Below are 18,433 nucleotides of genomic sequence, written 5' to 3'. Positions count from 1 at the left end.
AGCCTGCTGGGTGACGTAAGACATGAATCTAGTTGATGGAATAGTTATCGAGTGATCATGGGCGACCTCTATTCCCCTCACTCCATCCCACATACCTCGGCTGGCAGCCTTCGCTGCCCCCCTCCTCCTTCGTCTTCACTTAATTTTCTGCAGGCCCCACCTGACTCCATCCAGCAAACTACAAATAAAATAAACTGTTGAGTGGGATTGTTAATGCTGCGCAAGATCCACTGCTAGCACCACGGTTTATTTATGTCCAAAATGTTGTGTTTGAACAGTGCATGCTGATTCATGACTGTTTTGTTGGATTGCCAATGCATTTTGTGGTTGTTTGCTGGTTACTAGTCTAGCCATGCACACATAGACCATTTTGTATTGTGTTGTGAGTTATAAACCAGCTGTGTCGTGTGCAGTGACATCACCGGTGGGCGGGGTGGGTGTGGTTACAGGAGCAGTAGAGCATTATTTTGACCACACCCATCAGTTATAATGATATGCTCACATGTGTAACTGGCTTTGAAACAGAGTAGATAGGAAAACACTGCTTACTGCTTCCTTGAAGTTTGAACTTTCTCCATTCTGAAGATCTGATACTTTTAACTGGACTGTTTTTATTAATGCTAGCACACCGTTTTTATTCATTAACATGTTTTATCTGATGTTTTATTGTTATTGTTGTTTTTATCTTCAATTATTGTTGGGTATTTTATTCTATTTTATTTTTTATTTCATATTAATTCTATGATTGAATTTGCTTCATTGCAGTCTTTAAATGTTTTAATCCGTATTAAGCCATGTAAAGCACTTTGTAAATTTGCCTTTAAAGACGCTAATAAAGTTTATTATTGAAGTTTATTATGTAATAGTTAGCACTGCTGTGGTATGTGTAAACCAACATATACAGTTAGATGGACATGCTGTAGTAGTTGATGATGAGTGTGCTTACAGTTTACCATGGCCATATGTTTATTGGTTGACTAGTGAGTTGAAGAAAACCTGAGTGGATAAACACAAAAAATGCAGATGTTTTCATTCAGAGCAGTAGAGGACACAGTTTTGATTAATACGGAAAATGGTGTGATTTACCAGATGTCAACACCTATGGGAGTTGTTGGAGTAACTTATGAGTTAGCACCATCCACCACCATCATCAAAACACCAAATGAGGGAAGATCTTTTACATTACGGTTCAGTATTTCAGGACTTCTCTATTTAAGGAACCAAAACAGCCTGACAAGTGTTTGTATTGTGCTCTCTGAGGGAGCTGTGACAGGCAAACATGGTCTCCATAAAGCAGCAGTACATTACAGGTGTGCCACAGTCCCTCTCACAGCAGCATATTTAGGCACAACTCTTCCTGACACATTATTTAACAATTAACATTATCTAAATAAGCATATTGAGACATTTTGACTGGTGTTACCAAGGGGTACACATTTGAGTCCCATGCAATGTTGTGTGTGGCCGCTCATGATATAATCCCGTCACTTCTTCTGACCACAAACACAGAGAAATGGAAGGAGTGAAGGAGAGAGATGTAAAGATTCTGGTCAGCCCAAGTCGAATGCATTCTCATTAAACTTTAATGCTGGGGAGGTCTGAGAGCACTAAAGAGGCTACTCACCGAGGCTCGTTCGGGTCTCTCAATCTCAACACACTCACTCAGAGTCACACCCAGCCGCACCATCTCCTCCCATCCTCTGTGAGTGAGAAAGGCCATGTGCTGGTACTCAGTCACATTTTGTCCCCGATGTGTCTTCTGCCAGCTAATGATTAACCAAATCAGCACAGCTGTATCAACACACAAACGGAAGGCTGGTTCCCAAATTGCACAAGATAGTGAAAGACCAAGGCTTGGTCGAGGTAGAGGATAGGGGCTCTATATGCACATCGGTCGAGTTCTACACCAAACTGGCAATGCCATTTTGTTATGCACCTGGTTTTAAAAAGTCTCGATGGGGGGTTGTCATGGTTTCTAAATGTTTAAATGATCATATTGGATGAAAATGAAGCGTATGATCTAAGTTTGTTTTAAATTATATTAGCTCTGTTGTCATTGTTTGCAGTGTTAGCACTGCTGTCTGCAAGCAACTGGCTCAGCCGTCACCGTGTTGAAGGCATGGAGACACTAGATATGCACTAAATTAGCTCTTTTATGACAAATTGTGGCTTTTTGACAGGAACCCTTTCAGAAGAAACCAGGATCATGAATGTAATTAGGGCTGGTGCATAAAAGGGGGTGCATGTTTTTTTAAAGTGTTCCAATACAAATTGCATATACTTTTACTTCAATCAGTGCTTCGATTTCTGGCTACTTCACTCACGTTCTGGCCCACATTTAGTGCAAGAGTGTACACAAGCATGCATGCATGCACACTCACACACACACACACACACACACACACCGATGAGCATACATACTAAAGTATACCCAAATGTGAACTGGTGATTGTGTTCTTTAGTTGTTGTTTTTTGCAGTTACATTTGAGAATGGAAAAATGAGAAGCAAACACAAGATTGAAGCTTTTTGAGACAGGCAGCAGAGATAGACGACAGAAGTGCAGACAAACTCAGGAGTGCTCACACACACACACACTGGTGTCGCACAAACACAAATGATGTGCACGCAGTCACCCCCCCCCCCCCCCCCACTTTCCATTCATCCAGGTGTTGCAGACACACCCGACTGCTTTTGAGTTCTTTTAATTAAGAGCAAAGTGTGAAGATCCAAGTGAGCACACTCTGCATACGCACACACACACGTATGGAGCACATGGATTCGCACAATCTCCAGCTGTCTGGAAAAACAGTGGAGGCTGGCAGCAAATCAACAGGACAAACTGTACAAACTGTACTTTGCAAGAGCGTACTTTCCTTCTGTAAGCTTTCATCCACAGACCGACAAAACAGCAACACCATCTGGGTTTGTGGTGCATTGTGTGTGCTGCCTCTGCAAGTACTGCAGTACACATGCTCTCAGACGAACTGTATAGATACTGGGTGTGTGTATGTGAGTGTGGGAATGTGTATGTGTGTGACAAAGAGTGCTTATAAGTACATGTGTTCATGTATGTACAGTAATTAACATGCTTTCTAATTTACATTTTGATCAAATTCTTACGCACACACAATCATAGATCTGCATTGCACACTGTAATTAGTGGAATTCAACAATGGGTGAAAACTGAAAGAGGTTAACAAGAAAAAATGAGGTTCAGAACATCAACTGCAGCCAGTGAACTGAATATTTAAATATTTCAGGAACTACTTCCAAGTGTGCGCTATTTTCAGACCTGATCCATAATTCAACATTAGCATTTTTCTCACAGAAACCTTAAAACTCTTAAGTCTGCTCAGGAAAATGTTTATCTTTATCTCAGCTGAAAGTACTAAATTGAGTTTAGTAGGAATCATATTTCTTTTTCTTACTCAAGAGATACAATTTGGTAACTTGAAATAATGCTAGCTGCATCAATTTTCAGCTATGCAAACAAATGACCGTTATCGAGGCAAGAAAACGGATATCTATTTTATACAGAACAGAAAGATACAGGCAACTATACAAAAGTGAGTGATATTTGATAAAAGAAGGACACAATAGACCTGCTGCCAAGGTACTATTTTGTCTGAGAAACTCTCTCAAACAATTCAATCCTGCTGTGAATTAAAATGCATGTTGATGTTACTATGTCACTATATACAGTAAATATATCTGGAAAGTAGCAAGGAAACATTTGATAACATCTAAAAACAAAGAGCTATTTCCAACAAGTACCAGAATATTTGAAGTAATCAGTCACTTTCACAAAGTAAACTAGATTGTCCATATTTGTTTGAACTCTGGCTCTGGTTCAGTCCAGTTCAGCTTCAACAAGGCTCAGAGGCCTCTTCATGTGGTTAAAGAGCACATCAACACTCAATTAAATTAGAACACCACTCAAATAACACAGACCTCCACCAAGGCCAAATATCCCATCTCGCAATGTTAACGAAAGTGTAAAATAATAAATCTATCCGCCCTGTGATTTGGATCTTCCTCGGCCCAGGCTACACCCTTCCACCAAGTTTCATGAAAATCAGGCCAGTCGTTTTCTGTAATCCTGCTGACAAACAGACAAACAAACCAAACTGAAAACATAACCTTCTTGAAAGCGATAAACATAAAGAGATTTTTTTGCACTGCTTTTTAAGACTTAAAACGTGTAACTTCTGCTCATATTCATGTGTTATTGAAAACATAATCATGTGTTAAATACTTTGTAAATGACACCAAATTGATTTATTTATGCGGCGCCAAAAGGCACTCCTTTGTACAACAAGAGCACCAGCCTCATGTAGATTCAATGTAGGCTACAATTATCGGAACAGCACAAACATTCAGGGTCTTCATGTGACTCAAAGGTGTACGGCAGATATAGATATTAAATTAAAGACGATTAAAGAAGTTCTAAAAATGTATTTGGCGACCCAAATAAGACAATATTTGGTAATAACTATGTTACAGGACGCTAATAAGCTCCATAGAGCTGAGAGGAACTGCAGGCAATTGATAATTCACAGGGTTCATATGAGCAATTCATTTTATGCAGTGTTGATATAAAGGTATTGATTGATGCAGTTTAAAAAGGTTTAACTGTGTTTTTAAGTCCCACATCAAAACAGAAGTCAATCTGTTTCTCTAATAAATTAAAACCTACTCTTGACCTTGGCTACCAGTTGACCTGTCAGTGGACAGTAGCAGCCATATCAGACAGCAGGCAGGGAGGGGGGCTACGCTGCCTCTATATGCACCCTGAAGACTGCAGCCTCATTGACTCCTGGTAAAGAGATTAACATTGTGTACGTGTGTGTGTGACCCCTGTCAGAGGCTCCTCCCACTCTTTCTGTCTCCCCCTTTTCTCTCTCTTTCCACCACTCTAATCCTGAAAACCTCTAAATCCTCCCTGCTCTCCCTGTGCCCTATAGGTCCTGATTTCTTCTTCTGTCCATCTGGTGTGAAGGAACAAACTCCAGCCAATCGACTCCTTGTTTCGTGCCACCGATCAGAAAAGTGTTTGATAAATGTGAATGACAAATAACACAAAAGCCAGATGTCAGCTCCAATAAATTCAAGGAGTACAACTACTACGGATAGTGTTTACTTGTGCTTTAGCTCTGCCTTAACATCAACACAAGAGGCTGCCTCCATTAACCACACCCGGCACTCCAACCTTAAGGCCCAGCGTTGCGCTTCCACTCCCGTCTGAAATGTCTACAACATCGCTGCTGAGCGCATCAATATTTTACACATGATTTCTATATTTACATTTTGGAAACCTCAAAAGCTCCCATGGGTAGATGGGAACTGGGAGCGTTGGGTTACAGGGAAAATATTTCCTGTTGTGCAAGAAGGAGGATTTTTAACATCATGGCATCAAAGAAGTTGGTCACTGCTGCGTTCAGCATCTCGTTCACTCCCCACAGCATGACAGCTCCCCTCCACTAACATCCTCTGGATTAGGAAGTCAATGGAAGGTTTAGCAAGTCAATGGAGGGAGTCTCGGAAGTCTATAGTGTATTAGACATGGACAAAGTGTTCGTTGGTGCCATGGATCAGTGAAGGACACCCCAGGTGCATGCCTTCTCAGCCAATGATTAGCCCAGAACCAGGTGTTCTGGCTCAGTAACAGATCAGGACACTTCAGAGTCTCTCATGACAGATAAAGTGCTGTATCACTATAACCTCATCACTGCCAGCTGCTCAGGTCTCAGGCAACGCTGCTATCAGTGCTGACCAGGTGAATAGTATTGAGGTAAGTTACAGAATGATCTTTTGGAGGTGAGTTTTCACTGCTGGGGGGAAAGCAGTGTTGGCTGTTGTTCAAGTCCTTAAATAAGGTATATTTGTTACATTATTTAAGTAGCAGACACAAATTAAAATAAGTCAATGTTGACTTCTGGTTTCACACGGACAGGAACAGCGGCCTGCTGGGTGAAAACATTCGAAAAGTAATTGAGACCAGGCTACAGTTTAAGAGTTGATATTTCATTAAGTCAACCACCTGTATAAATGTATTGATCTAATCCAGCGGTTCCCAAACTTTTTAGGCCACGCACCCCCTTCTACATCCCGACCGGGTTCACGCACCCCCAATCCCTGCCCCCCCCCCCCCCCCCACCATAAAAAATAAAAAGCAACAGAGCCTAAAAATCGGACCAATGAGAGAACAGTTTGCTCGCGCGTGGCGTTTGTTTACAAGATAAAAAACACAAAAAAGACAAAAACCCTTGCGCCGTGCCTTCGAAAAGGTAACGGACGCACACCAGAAGATTGGCCAGATTGGCCACATCTGTAGACTCGTCTACTTGCAGAGAGTAAAACTCACTCTTCTTCACGCGACCGACTAATGTAGCCAGGGTGTCTTCGGACAAAGCATCGATGCGCCGCGATCATGTCCAACTTTTTTGCTTCTTTCTCCCCAATCATACATTCCACCATCGCTTTGGCAGCTGGCAAGCACACGTCTTCGGCGATTGTGTGCGGTAGCCCCTTTCTTGCAATTCTGTAACCAGATATGAAGCCTGCAGTGCGTTTTTTGTAGACCCAACACATGAATGAGACTGCAGTTTTTTGGGCTGTTCTGTAACTCCTCCGATTTCGATATAAAAAATGTAAGGGGCTTTTGACTTGCACTGGCATGCTTGGTGTTCAGGTGACGATCGACGTAAATAAGAGGGCTTCAGACAGCTGTTAGCCAGAACCTCACTGCACCGACTGTCTCCTAAAAATGACGTTCCCCCAAAACTAAAATGCATTCTCAATTACGTTTGACTAAAAACGTATTTTCTCCCTGATTGCGTTTGTGTTTGACTTATTACATTGACGTATTACAAATACGTTTCTAATCAACATTTTAACACTTTAACCTTTTTTCCCTTCTCCACCACCGCCTCTCCTTCTCCCTATTACGCGGTCAGAATACTACCACAACACGCCGCGTGTCAAAAAAATGGTTCTCTCAACACAGTTGTTGCCCGCTACTACACATAATTGTAACGCCATACAGCATTATAGGTACTTAACAATTTGTTCCGGTGGCAGATTGGTCCACAAAACTCACTTTTGCTTCAAATATTATATTTCTCATACCACAACTGAGCTTGTTCTTTCCTAAAAATCTGATAAATTAAGTATGCAATACACTTAACTATGTTCTCTACAGAGATATTATGCATGGTCACACTGCTGCATGTACCCTTAAACCAATGTATTTGCCACAATGCCATTTGATTCATCACTCAAGATACTGTGTATGGAAAATGTCAACGTAAAAGTTGGATGGTTGTCGTGGAATCAGCATGTTCTTGATCATGATCATTCCTATCTCAGAGATATTAATATTAATTCAAAGCTAATAAGAATAACACGAGATCCCAGAAAAGGTTAACTTCCTCCCACTGACGGTGACCTGGGAAACACAAAGATACTTCTTCCAGAGATTTCAATATTTGGGTTGCTGCCTGGTATTTCTAATTGTGTGTGAAGATCCTAAGTCCATGACTTTGGATTTCTTCTCGGCCTGTTTTTGAGTGGACTGCCTTGCAGAGGTGTGACAACATGTGTGACACAGGTGCTGTATTTTAGCAAATACATCACCATTGTCTGGGACGTATTGAAATCAAAAAAAGTTGACATGGTCAAATGAAGGTGTCCGAAATGAAACAAAATGGCAAAGCTGTCTGTATCGTCTTCACATCCCTCTTCTTCTGCTTCTGAAGACTGCTTCACTGCTGCTAACTTAACCTTATTTACGGTACATGTTTCTCTATACACAATCTCTCCTTTGTCCATTGTTTTCTGATCCCATTGATGGTTAGCCAGATGATAAAGACATTATTGACTGAACCTGAGCCTGTGCCTCATGGAACATCAAATACATCACTTCCTCTCCCGATGCAGCTCTCACCCCGCTTCCCTTTACGCTGCAGTCAGGAAATGAAAACAGCCATTAGAATCGAAGCAGGCCAGAGTGCTCTGGGATGCTGCTGCACGCCTGCTACGGTAACATCCTTCATTATGAAGCCAGAGATTGGGCCCTCACTGTGTTTCAGTGCAGGTGTGGATGCAGCTCTAGTTGATCACACTGCCGTTGCTTGTGGTGGAAACCCCTGGGCATCAAACTGCAATGCATTGCAACCAGCCCTTTGTATAAGGCAGCTGTAGCACACCAAGCTATCGTGACATAAGACAGAGACAGTGAGTTTAAAGTGACCTATGGCTGTCTCCTGTCATTTCCCAACAATGCTCCTTTAGTAGCTTACAGTTTCTCTATACTACATCCTTTTGGTTATTATTATTATTATTATTATTATTATAGCTCAGATTCTTGGGATTTCATCAACATACAGGCGGTTTTCAAAAGTGCTACAATATAGCTGGGCTCTTTTCTCGTCTGTATCGTGTCCGGTTCAGGGCTGCTAAGATTCCCAACCACACCCCATCTTCCTCTCTCCGCCGGAGGGGAGCACAAATGATCATCCACACTGCTTCTCCACTGTCCGTCTGTCGGGCTTATGAAACGGATCGTGTCGCTGCAGGCCTATGAGCTATAATGTCATTGTTGTTCCCATTATTGTCAAAGCGATCTCTCTCACACACATACAGAGAGAGAGGGGTGGGGGCACACACATTCACTCCGCGGTTGCAAAAAAATCTACAGTGATAAAGTCACTCCAGCCTGCGTGCGTGCGTAAAAGACAGAGCGGTGACAGAGCGGTGTGAACTGAGGGATGGGGTGCAGTCCCCATTGATGAAAACGAGTAGGTGAAGGATGAATAAAGCTATGATTCATCCACCAAACCCCCCGCCCCTTCTCCACCAGCACTGTCACACCCCATCCTCGCGGCCCTATCTACACCTGTAACGCGTTTGACCCTGTTTCGGGTCATCTCCATTGACTGTGGCTGATTATTATTTTAATTTATCGATTGATTACAACAGAATCGAGCCTCAGAAGGCTACTCGCTGTATCCTTGATGATGCTCACTTATTTTAGAGACACATCTTGCGCTCTTGCTGCTCTGTGTGCCTTTGGGTACATTTATATAGAAACACACCACCACCTCTTCGAGACGGAGCTGCAAGTGCATCGGCTAGCCACACTGGTTACTGGACGTGATGGGTGTGTGGTGTTAACCACAGCGGCAGCAACACCGGGTATTAATGGGTAGCTCGGTGTACAAGGGGCGTCTTTCGAACGGGGATTGGTATGCGTTACATGACATATAACTTCCACAGAAAAGAAAAGAAAAGGTTGCCCTTACTTTAGCATGGCTTGTTCTTTATCCTCTTCCTCTTTTTGCCGAGCCATCACTGCCATGATGATTTTCCTCTCCTCCTCGGTGAGATGGCTGAGGTCCGGCAGATCCGGCATGGATGGCGGCACGGTGGGTGGGCGAGGGCCACCCTGGGGCCCCACCGAGGCGGACATCTTTTCCACCACCACCACCCCACCTCCTCCTCCTCGGCGAGTCGTTTCGGCTGACAGGTTTCCCGGAGCGTTTCCGAGCCACACCTCACGACTTGGTCCGCGGGCAGAGAGGCAGCGGCAGCCGCAGCTCTGGCGAATAGTGCAAGCCGCTCATGGTTGCAGGCACCCTCGGTTGTGCTTTTGTTTGTCCTCTCTGGGTGTTTCTCCCACCACTCTCTCGTCGTCGATCCCCCCCCACCCCCGCCTGACCGCCTCTGCCCTCCACCGCCCGGATTCACGGGGAGCCCATCTCCGTTTTTTCACGCCGGGAGTTGAGTCGAGCTGATGGGGGGGCCCTGGATCACCGGCTGGTCTGTGGTGCCGTCGTCGGACTCGAGCTGGATGATAGGCGGAGTCCGTGTCTCTCTCTCTCTCTCTCTCTCTCTCTCTCTCTCTCTCTCTCTCTCTCTCTCTCTCTCTCTCTCTCTCTCTCTCTCTCTCTCTCTCTCTCTCTCTCTCTCTCTCTCTCTCTCTCTCTCTCTCTCTCTCTGTCTCTCTCTCTCTCTCTCTCTCTCTCTCTCTCTGTCTCTCTCTCTCTCTCTCTCTCTCTCTCTCTCAATGGGAATGCAGCCCTTCTTCCTCTCCCGTTTGCGGAGGCGCGCTTACTCATGTGAGAATGGGGTCCTCACCATCATCCCTGCTGCACACACACACACACACGAATGTTTTATTCACCACACACACAAACACACTTGACACAAAGTTCAGAAGTGCACACAAGAGGAATCGTTTACGTAACAGCCATAACCGACCTTAATTGCCAATTCTCGCGATATAATTTTGTCGATTCAAATAAATCGCATATTACAGCCTGTTTTTAAACCACCTGAAGCCCACCCTCGAATATAAACGTGCTAACCTGTTATGTCCTCTTACATAGGTTTCAGCACCATGGACAGCAGCTTGTCTGAACATTACACTGTACAGATACACATGTTCTATTCCTTATGCTTTTCTGAGCTAATCGAACATATTGGCCGCTCAATCTTTTCAAAACGTCCAACCAAAACTATTTGTCAGATTCTGTTCCAACACATATAGTATTCTGGCTCGAGTCATGAACCTCTTATTTTTTAGTTTTATGCTTTTTTGTTTTGTTTTGCTATACCTTCGTCTTGTCACTTCTAAGGTTTTATGTATATTACCATGTATCTTATGTGTGTGTGTGTTTCACCTGGCTGCAACACAGACTTCCTCTTTGCTAAAGCTAAAAGGTTTACCTTAAAATAATCGTATGTTATGTTGTGCCATTTTATATTATTTAAAATGTATGAATTTATCAATTCCTACAGAAACAATACACATTGATCAATATCGATGTTGGCATTGTTAGCCAAAATGGTATATCTTCTGTTGTCCTTTTATTTATTGGTATGTATTCTAGTATTTGTCTTATTTATGCTGTTATTAAAAGTTAACTCATTACTTTTTATTACAATTCCACAATTGTGGCCTATATTCCTATTTGCCACATTGTATAAGCCAAACAAAATGTATGTGGTATAAAAGAATATCTTCTTTTTTCAGGAAAACTTTTGAGAAGTGCTTATGCTGTTGTCAGCTAATCTCCAAAAGGTTGAAGCTCCCTGCTCGATCAAACTGCTCCTGTCCAACAGCTGCAGTCAGAGTTACTATGGGCCAGACAACCTCTCGGCTCATTGTGCATTCACATCCAGACTCTCAGGCTATACCAATGGCAGAGCTGGCACCGGTTTCTCCCCGATGACGTAATGAGTGGCAGAGTCCATCCAGCAGATGGCATCATCCCTGGCTGCTGCCACCCAGCCTCCGTCACGTGACGTCATCGAGGAGGTGACTGTACCGCGATGACGTCAACTTCCCGTGGTGCAGAATTTTGTCATCATTTCGTGTCGTGACTAGGGACCACCAGCCTCGAGTGACACAGTCGTGCCACAGCAGAGCAGATCGTTGCTGCAGACATCAGACTATAAATAAACCCAGAGTGGAGCATAGGAGCACTGGAAGTCCTTGCTTTAATGGCGCTTTTCTTTGGACAGGATGTGTTCAGCTTCAATGATACCTACTATTTATAAACAGATAACATGAATGCAAGGAAATATTAATGGCATAGGTAAATGCATGAGAGGTGTCTCATTTTAATGCACCTGAAGAGGTATAGCAACGACACCAAATGTTTAACAACTTTCCCCACATCCATGTGTCTCCTCAGGGACACACAGGGAAGGACAAATGTATGGACTTCAGTCAGACACTAATAAATAGTGACCGTATTACTCCGTGAGTAAAAAAAAAAAGAGACAGATTTATCTATCAGCACAAATTCCCCACATTCAGCCTTTTTTCTGTGTGCTGTCTCATTCTCTCGGGTATTCTGAGAAAATACAAATTTATTTTACGCCGTGCAAAACAAGAATGTAGAAAATAAAAGAGAAGTAAGGATTGTTGATGTTGGTGCAGACTAGGTTTTGGCAAGAGAGCTCCCTGCTGGATATCACAAAGCCTTCTATCAGAATCTACATTTATTATGATCACCCCAATCTGGAAAGCATTTTTGACTAAAACTTTTGATCGAGGAGTATTGAGCAAAGTTATTTTTTGGGGGAAATGGATCAAATTGCAGGTTAACAACATTCTCTGCAGAGAGAAGTTATGTGGATTTAATACATTTTTATGTTTTGAAGAAGTACAAAAAATGAATTCTGAGCATTTATATCATAATTCTTCAATTTGGAAAAATGCAAGTCAAAGTAATGTTTAAATGATTTACCCAGTGGTTCAACCAGAGACTTACTCAAATGTGATGTTGGTGATAACATTCAACACAACATTTGTCACTTTAAGGCATGGTTGTCTTGGATTTGTCACCTAGTTAATAAGCTAATGTGAAATGGTTCTCTACTGTCAGTGACTATTGGAACGAATCACTACTATAATATTCAGTAATGATAGACATATTTTCATTGGTTACGTTGCATTCTGATCGGGAAGTACTGCTACTGTATAAAGAAGACATTCCCACAAAAAAAAGGTGCACGTCTCCTTATCCAAGACTTTATCGAAGATAATTTACTGACACCTAGTGGACAGTTTAAAACACTGCATGTACAGGGAGCTCACACAAACCTCCCCCTTGCTACTATATGGTCAGTGAAAGCCAGACTGTGTAACGTTTACGTTTATTCAACAGTAGCCATTGTGATCTCAAGTGAAAATTACGGAATCATGCTAAATGCTTAAAAAATAGTGCAATAGCAGCAAACCAGGAGAGGTCATAAAGTCTGCACACTGGTTGAGTGATGTCTGTTACCATGGATGTATTACTGAACGGGCCAATCAGGCTCAGGCTCAGGGGTCTTAACCTACAAAATGACACTCAGAGAGTCATGGACCAACCAGGTAGATACTCAACATTACCACACATGAAACATGGAACGATTACAAAGAGCATAGAAGCTGGAAGTAACAGTGGTGAGGGGGCTGCAGTACCTCCTACTGACAGAAGGCTGTATCTGCAAGGCGAAAAGATTACGAAACAAATCTAAATCTGAAATAACCTTTTTCTCTCATTTCTTCCCTTCTGTCAGTTTAATCTTGAATCTATAATAGCCTCTAAAACGATGTACTATTTATTCTAAATTATATACTTGCAGTTTATTTAATCTATAGAGTAGTGTCACCTTTCATTACCAAAGTGACAAGTAGCAACATAGTCAAGGGAAGAGTGAGAGGATCATAGAGATGCACTTCTTACTGTAGTTTTTCTATAATATTCCTATGAATATGCTTCTATTGAGCCATCCCTCCTGTTAAGTCTTGACAAATAATAGACTGATACTATTTATATGATGTTTGCGGTAAATTTCAAAATGTATTTGTTTGTGAATTCAAGTAGAAATAGAGCGCTCTATAGATCTTTGAATAGCTCTCGTCTCAATCATTCTAAAACTGGGGTAAGATGTTGGCCATTCAAATTAATACAAAAGACATGAATGTTGCACAGCATTTAATATGATGTCATTATATAGACTTTCTCTCAGCACCCACAACTCGAACCAACTTCCAACGTCCCTGACAAAGAGACACAAAAAGACTACAAAGAGACCAAAACAACTACAAAGATGTGCAAAGAGACTCACAACAACTTTGAAGTGGGGCAACACAACCTCAACGCCACACATAACCACAAAAAGACACAAAGCAACTACGGAGACTCAATATGACTAAAGATACACAAAACAACAAAAAGAGGCTTAACAACTATAAATGCTGTGTCTTGTCCTATTTAGAAGAGTTGGTGGGGCCTTTAGCATGCATCTAGCTTAAGTTTGCTAACATTAGCTGACATTTAGCAACCAAAAGCTTTTGCTCATACCAGACCAAGTAATGGACTGTGGGCAAATTATTTAGGCTGGAAGGGTGAAGAACTAGTAAAACAGATCTTAATGGTTGAACTCTCAATTCGGGCTTTTATAAATATTTACACAGAGCATGAAGGCAGAAGTTTATTCTCTGCAGAAAAAAATGTATTTCACAACAAGTTGTATGGTAAGTGTGGTCCTTATTTATAGAAACACTTCACATGACTTGAGACTGGTAATCATCTTGAAAAATGGTCTTATTTCTTTATGATAATTGTACTTGGATAACATTTAATTTGATAACAATATTCCCCATAACATAAAATGCACAAATATTTCCCATAAGCTTTCACACTGACACAGATGTCCCCCCGGAAAAAAATTTCAAATACAAATTAGGACATTATGTTTCTTTCATCTCTCCATGTAGCCATTCAATCCAATGGCCAGAGAAGCAATGGTTTCCATTTTGCAGAAGTGCATTTCCTTTCAGGGGCTCACAGTGTGACCTAATGTGTAGCTACATTTGGTATTTCAGAAGGCAGGTTAGATGACAGTCAGTAAAGTTGTTGTCAGTGGGATTTTAATAAATGTTATGAAATAATACTATTCTAACTTATTATTTGACCCAGATCTTTTGGCATCCAGTCTGTCTACTTCTTGATGACCTCTGTGTTCACATCTTCCATGCGGGACACCACTTTTCCATCAACAATCTCCTCAGTCACAATCATCGTCCTCTGGGTAAAGACTGGTTTATCTGCAGAGCAAATCAAAACAAAGTTACATCTGTAGCATATTTTACTTTTTACAAACAAAGACCGAAAAAATAGTGTTGATGTGAACTTACGTTTGACTTCCACTACTACAGATCTCCTAGAAGACATAAAATAATTTACAATTAATACAATATGATAATATGATTGTTAAAAAAAAATTCTGAGAATTAATCATATTCCCTTTCTAATCGTAAATTAGATGAGAAGACAGACACCTCCTCACACCCGTATGCTAAATATGAAGCTACAGCCGGCAGCCAGGTATATATTTTTCGAAAATACAACATAGGTATCGTCGTTTTTTAAACATACGGATACAGAAATGTTATACACTTAAAACATTAAATCTTGTTTGTTTATAGTAAGGTCATTAGTGAGCTTTAAATTTGTTAGACGAATAATGTCACATTTGTACAGAGCCAGGCTAGCCAGTCTCAATGCTAAGCTATTTGCTAGTAGGCTCCTGGTTGTAGCTTCACATTTACCATACAAACATAAAAGAGTGGTATCAATCTTACAGTCAATGCAAAAGCGAATAAAAGTATTGAACATTTCATTCTATATGAGAACTACAGATCCATGTAAATTACTCTCCCCACACATTTTACCTGCCTGTCTTATTCTAGTCCAGCTACAGAGAAATCATACTTCAAGTTGATTGACTTTTTGTGACAAACATCTCAATAAAGAATTCCCTTACTCCTCTCCATCCAGCAGTCTTCTGTACTCGGCGATCTCCAGCTCCAGCCTGGTCTTGATATCAAACAGCACCTGGTAGTCAGTGGCCTGCCTGTCGATGTCGATCCTCACATTTGTCAGCTCTTCCTCGAGGGTGTTGACCCTGGTCTGCAGCTGGCCCAGCTCCAGACGATAGTGGGACTCTGTATCTGCCAGCTGGCCCTCCAAGGCAGATTTCTGCACAGGAGAAAAAGACACAGGAGAAGATATCAGTTTATTGAGCCCTAATTACTTGTTTTTTTAACTCTTTCCACTCAGATGTAAAACAAAACAAAAAAAGCAGAGTGAGAAAGCCATTTTAAACGGTGAGTGACAAGTTTACAGACTTACTGATTATGTATAGTGTGTTGTGTCAAACATGTTGTAAGATATGTTACTATGATATGTTGCGCAGATCAGAAATGACAGACTTGAGCAACGCAACAGGTTAGAAAGATGTATGTTGTGTTGGGGTGAAAAATGATGTGTGCATGTGAGATCTGAATTACCAGGCTGAGCTGGGACTGCAGCTCAATCTGCAGGGACTGCAGGGTCCTCTTGAGCTCGTTGATCTCACTTTGGGAGGTCTGGAGGGTCTCTGTGCTGAATGCCAGCTGCTTGTTCACTTCGTCAAACTGGAAGACATGAAATTGGACATGAAAATTGTCAAAAGCGCTATTCAGGCTACTCTACAGTATATTCGTGCACGAGATGAAATGATGTGAACATGATTTGTCTCGGTCCCCTCACCTTGGTCTGGTACCACGCCTCCGTTTCGCGGCGGTTCTTTTCAGCGATGCCCTCATACTGAGCTCTGATCTGTTCCATGGCGGTGGCCATGTCCGCCTGAGGCTTGGCGTCCACCTCCACGTTGACAGAGCTGGAAACAACTTGGCCACGCATGGCTGCCATCTCCTACAGGCGGCACAACAGAGTCAAAGGTCAAAGATAAAACCCACATGAAGCGTTAGCAAACTTAAAATGGATAAATATTTTGTAATTTACATTCCAAAGTCAGTTCACTGACTTGGTTTCTCATTCTTACTTGCACTGCTCTTTCACTTCATTTTAGAATTTACCGTTCTGAACTTTATTTAACGTACTGATACAAAATGTCTCTATATGAAGTCTTGTTTGATGTTTTTATGTATCTCTCACGTTGATGATCATTTAGAAGAGCTTTTTTTGGCATCTATAAATCAGACTAACATCTGACATGTCTTGTTATCAGTCATTGTTTTTTTACTTTGCAGAACAGTACACAACCTGAAGGCACAACAGCCAATCCAAACAAGTTTTACATTACCGGTTGTTTAGACAAGTGAAAGATAACATTGGGAGGCGTTTGGCAAATAGTTGACTAAATGTGAAAAACTATTTTAATATTGCATTTGCCCCCTGGAACTGTACCTGTAAGACTTTCCAAAAACCTTGAGAGATCACTCATATTTCCTTCTGATATATAAACTACTCTGAAAAAGATTCATGTTTTGTTATCTATTGCAGACGATAAGTCACTTGAGCTCACTGACATGGTGTGATGCTATTCCTAACAGTACTAGTCTCACCTCTTCATGATTCTTCTTCAGGTAGACCAGCTCCTCCTTCAGGCCCTCCACCTGCATCTCCAGGTCAGACCGGGCCACGGTCAGTTCATCCAGAACCTTGCGCAGCCCGATGATGTCCGCCTCCACCGACATGCGCAGTGCCATCTCATTATCAAACCTGTCAAGGAAAAGGCACAGCGATTCGTGTTGGTGCACCTGCTCAATTGGATCTCCACCAAAACCAGTTACACCGGTTTAATCACTCTGCTCACCGTTACATCCCCGTGACAAAACGTCAACAAAGCCTGGAACTACTGAACAAATGCAATGTGGAGTTAAAATACTGCAGGCTATTGTAACTGTAAAGTCCCAGATATCTGCCATTATAAACCATAATAAGGCTAATTAGGTGCCGATTACTTATTTTCACTCACTTGATTCGGAAATCCTCTGCTGCCAGTCTGGCATTGTCGATCTGTAGCATCAGCCTGGCATTGTCCTGTGTGGCAACATCGATCTGAGAAACAAATAGCAGAAGTCTCTTAACCACATGTAAAACAACCAAAAGGGCATGTGATGTAAAACAACCAAAGGGCGTGTTATTATCTAGAATTTCGGCTGGCGGGTTTCTTTTTTGATCAGCAAAATGGTTTTCTGTACACCTGACTTGCATTACACTGTAATTGCTTTGAATCTATGGCATCTTACAATGATCTCTTTTACAACAATGGCTGGAGGTAAGTTTAGAAACGGGGAAAATCACTTATTATTATTATTATGTTTCGGTTATTGTTTTTAACTGTTTTACAGCAGTAGGGAAACGCTTACTGGGGAAAGTTTACCTTTGTGCGCAGGTCTTCGATGACTGCCACGTACTTGCTATAGTCCCTGGCGGCGGGGGTGTGCTTGTTGGTCCACTCGCGGATTTGAATCTCCAGCTTCGAATTGGCTGACTCCAGGGAGCGCACCTTTTCCAGGTACGTGGCCAGGCGGTCGTTGAGATTCTGCATGGTCCCTTTGCCGTTGCCCGAAACGGCGAAATTGTTCCCGCCGCCTCCGAGCGACCCTGCCAAGCCAAAGCCAGAGCCAAGGCCGTTGGAGGCGTACGACACCCGGACGTTGCGGCCACCTGCACCGCCGTAGACGCTCGTTCCCCGCTGGGAGCCTGTCGTCCTGGGCGAAGAGGGCAGGGGAAAGCCGGAATACCCAGAGCTGTACATGGTGGACATGGTGACTTCTGTTCTTCTGACTGACGCGTTCAGTTAACCCTGTCAAACCCAAAGAGTGGTGCGGAGGAGATGGAGCTTAGGCGGCCCGGAGGAGGCTTTTTATAGCCGTCTCCCCGGAGGTGGGAGCGGCCGAACAGGTAGGAGGAAAGATGCTGCTTTCAGTTTCTGCCATCACAGGTGTGACCACACAGGGCGTGGTGGGTTGTCATTCAGAATGTATAACGGCTGGCAGGGCACTTAGCGTGTGAAGAATTAAACTGTCACCTGTAATTAAACTAGATAAAGCAGGCTTTTATGGGCAGTCTATGGCAA

General features: G+C 42.4%; 2 protein-coding genes across 10 annotated transcripts in view; both read right to left on the bottom strand.

The window, feature by feature from the left end:
• rims1b (regulating synaptic membrane exocytosis 1b) overlaps nucleotides 1-9,470 on the bottom strand; it is a gene marked incomplete at both ends in the record, with an annotated part of 66,798 nt that extends 57,328 nt beyond the window's left edge. For all 9 annotated transcript variants that reach the window (XM_079279035.1, XM_079279036.1, XM_079279037.1 and 6 more), the window contains one exon: nucleotides 9,304-9,470. In XM_079279035.1, the coding sequence (XP_079135161.1) occupies nucleotides 9,304-9,470 (167 nt within the window). The remainder of the gene's footprint in view (nucleotides 1-9,303) is intronic.
• Nucleotides 9,471-13,533: 4,063 nt separating this feature from the next.
• Nucleotides 13,534-18,168, bottom strand: krt97 (keratin 97). The gene is made up of 8 exons (XM_079278804.1): nucleotides 17,735-18,168; nucleotides 17,327-17,409; nucleotides 16,914-17,070; nucleotides 16,096-16,260; nucleotides 15,855-15,980; nucleotides 15,329-15,543; nucleotides 14,700-14,725; nucleotides 13,534-14,609 (listed from the first exon to the last, which is right to left on the bottom strand). Exons 1-8 carry the CDS (start codon nucleotides 18,119-18,121, stop codon nucleotides 14,503-14,505), a joined length of 1,266 nt encoding a protein of 421 aa, XP_079134930.1. The 5' UTR covers nucleotides 18,122-18,168; the 3' UTR covers nucleotides 13,534-14,502.
• Nucleotides 18,169-18,433: the final 265 nt, after the last annotated feature.

The sequence above is a fragment of the Melanostigma gelatinosum genome, assembly GCF_949748355.1.
Source record: "Melanostigma gelatinosum genome assembly, chromosome: 11".
Classification (NCBI taxonomy): Eukaryota; Metazoa; Chordata; class Actinopteri; order Perciformes; family Zoarcidae; genus Melanostigma; species Melanostigma gelatinosum.
This window is presented reverse-complemented; position numbering and strand designations above follow the sequence as displayed.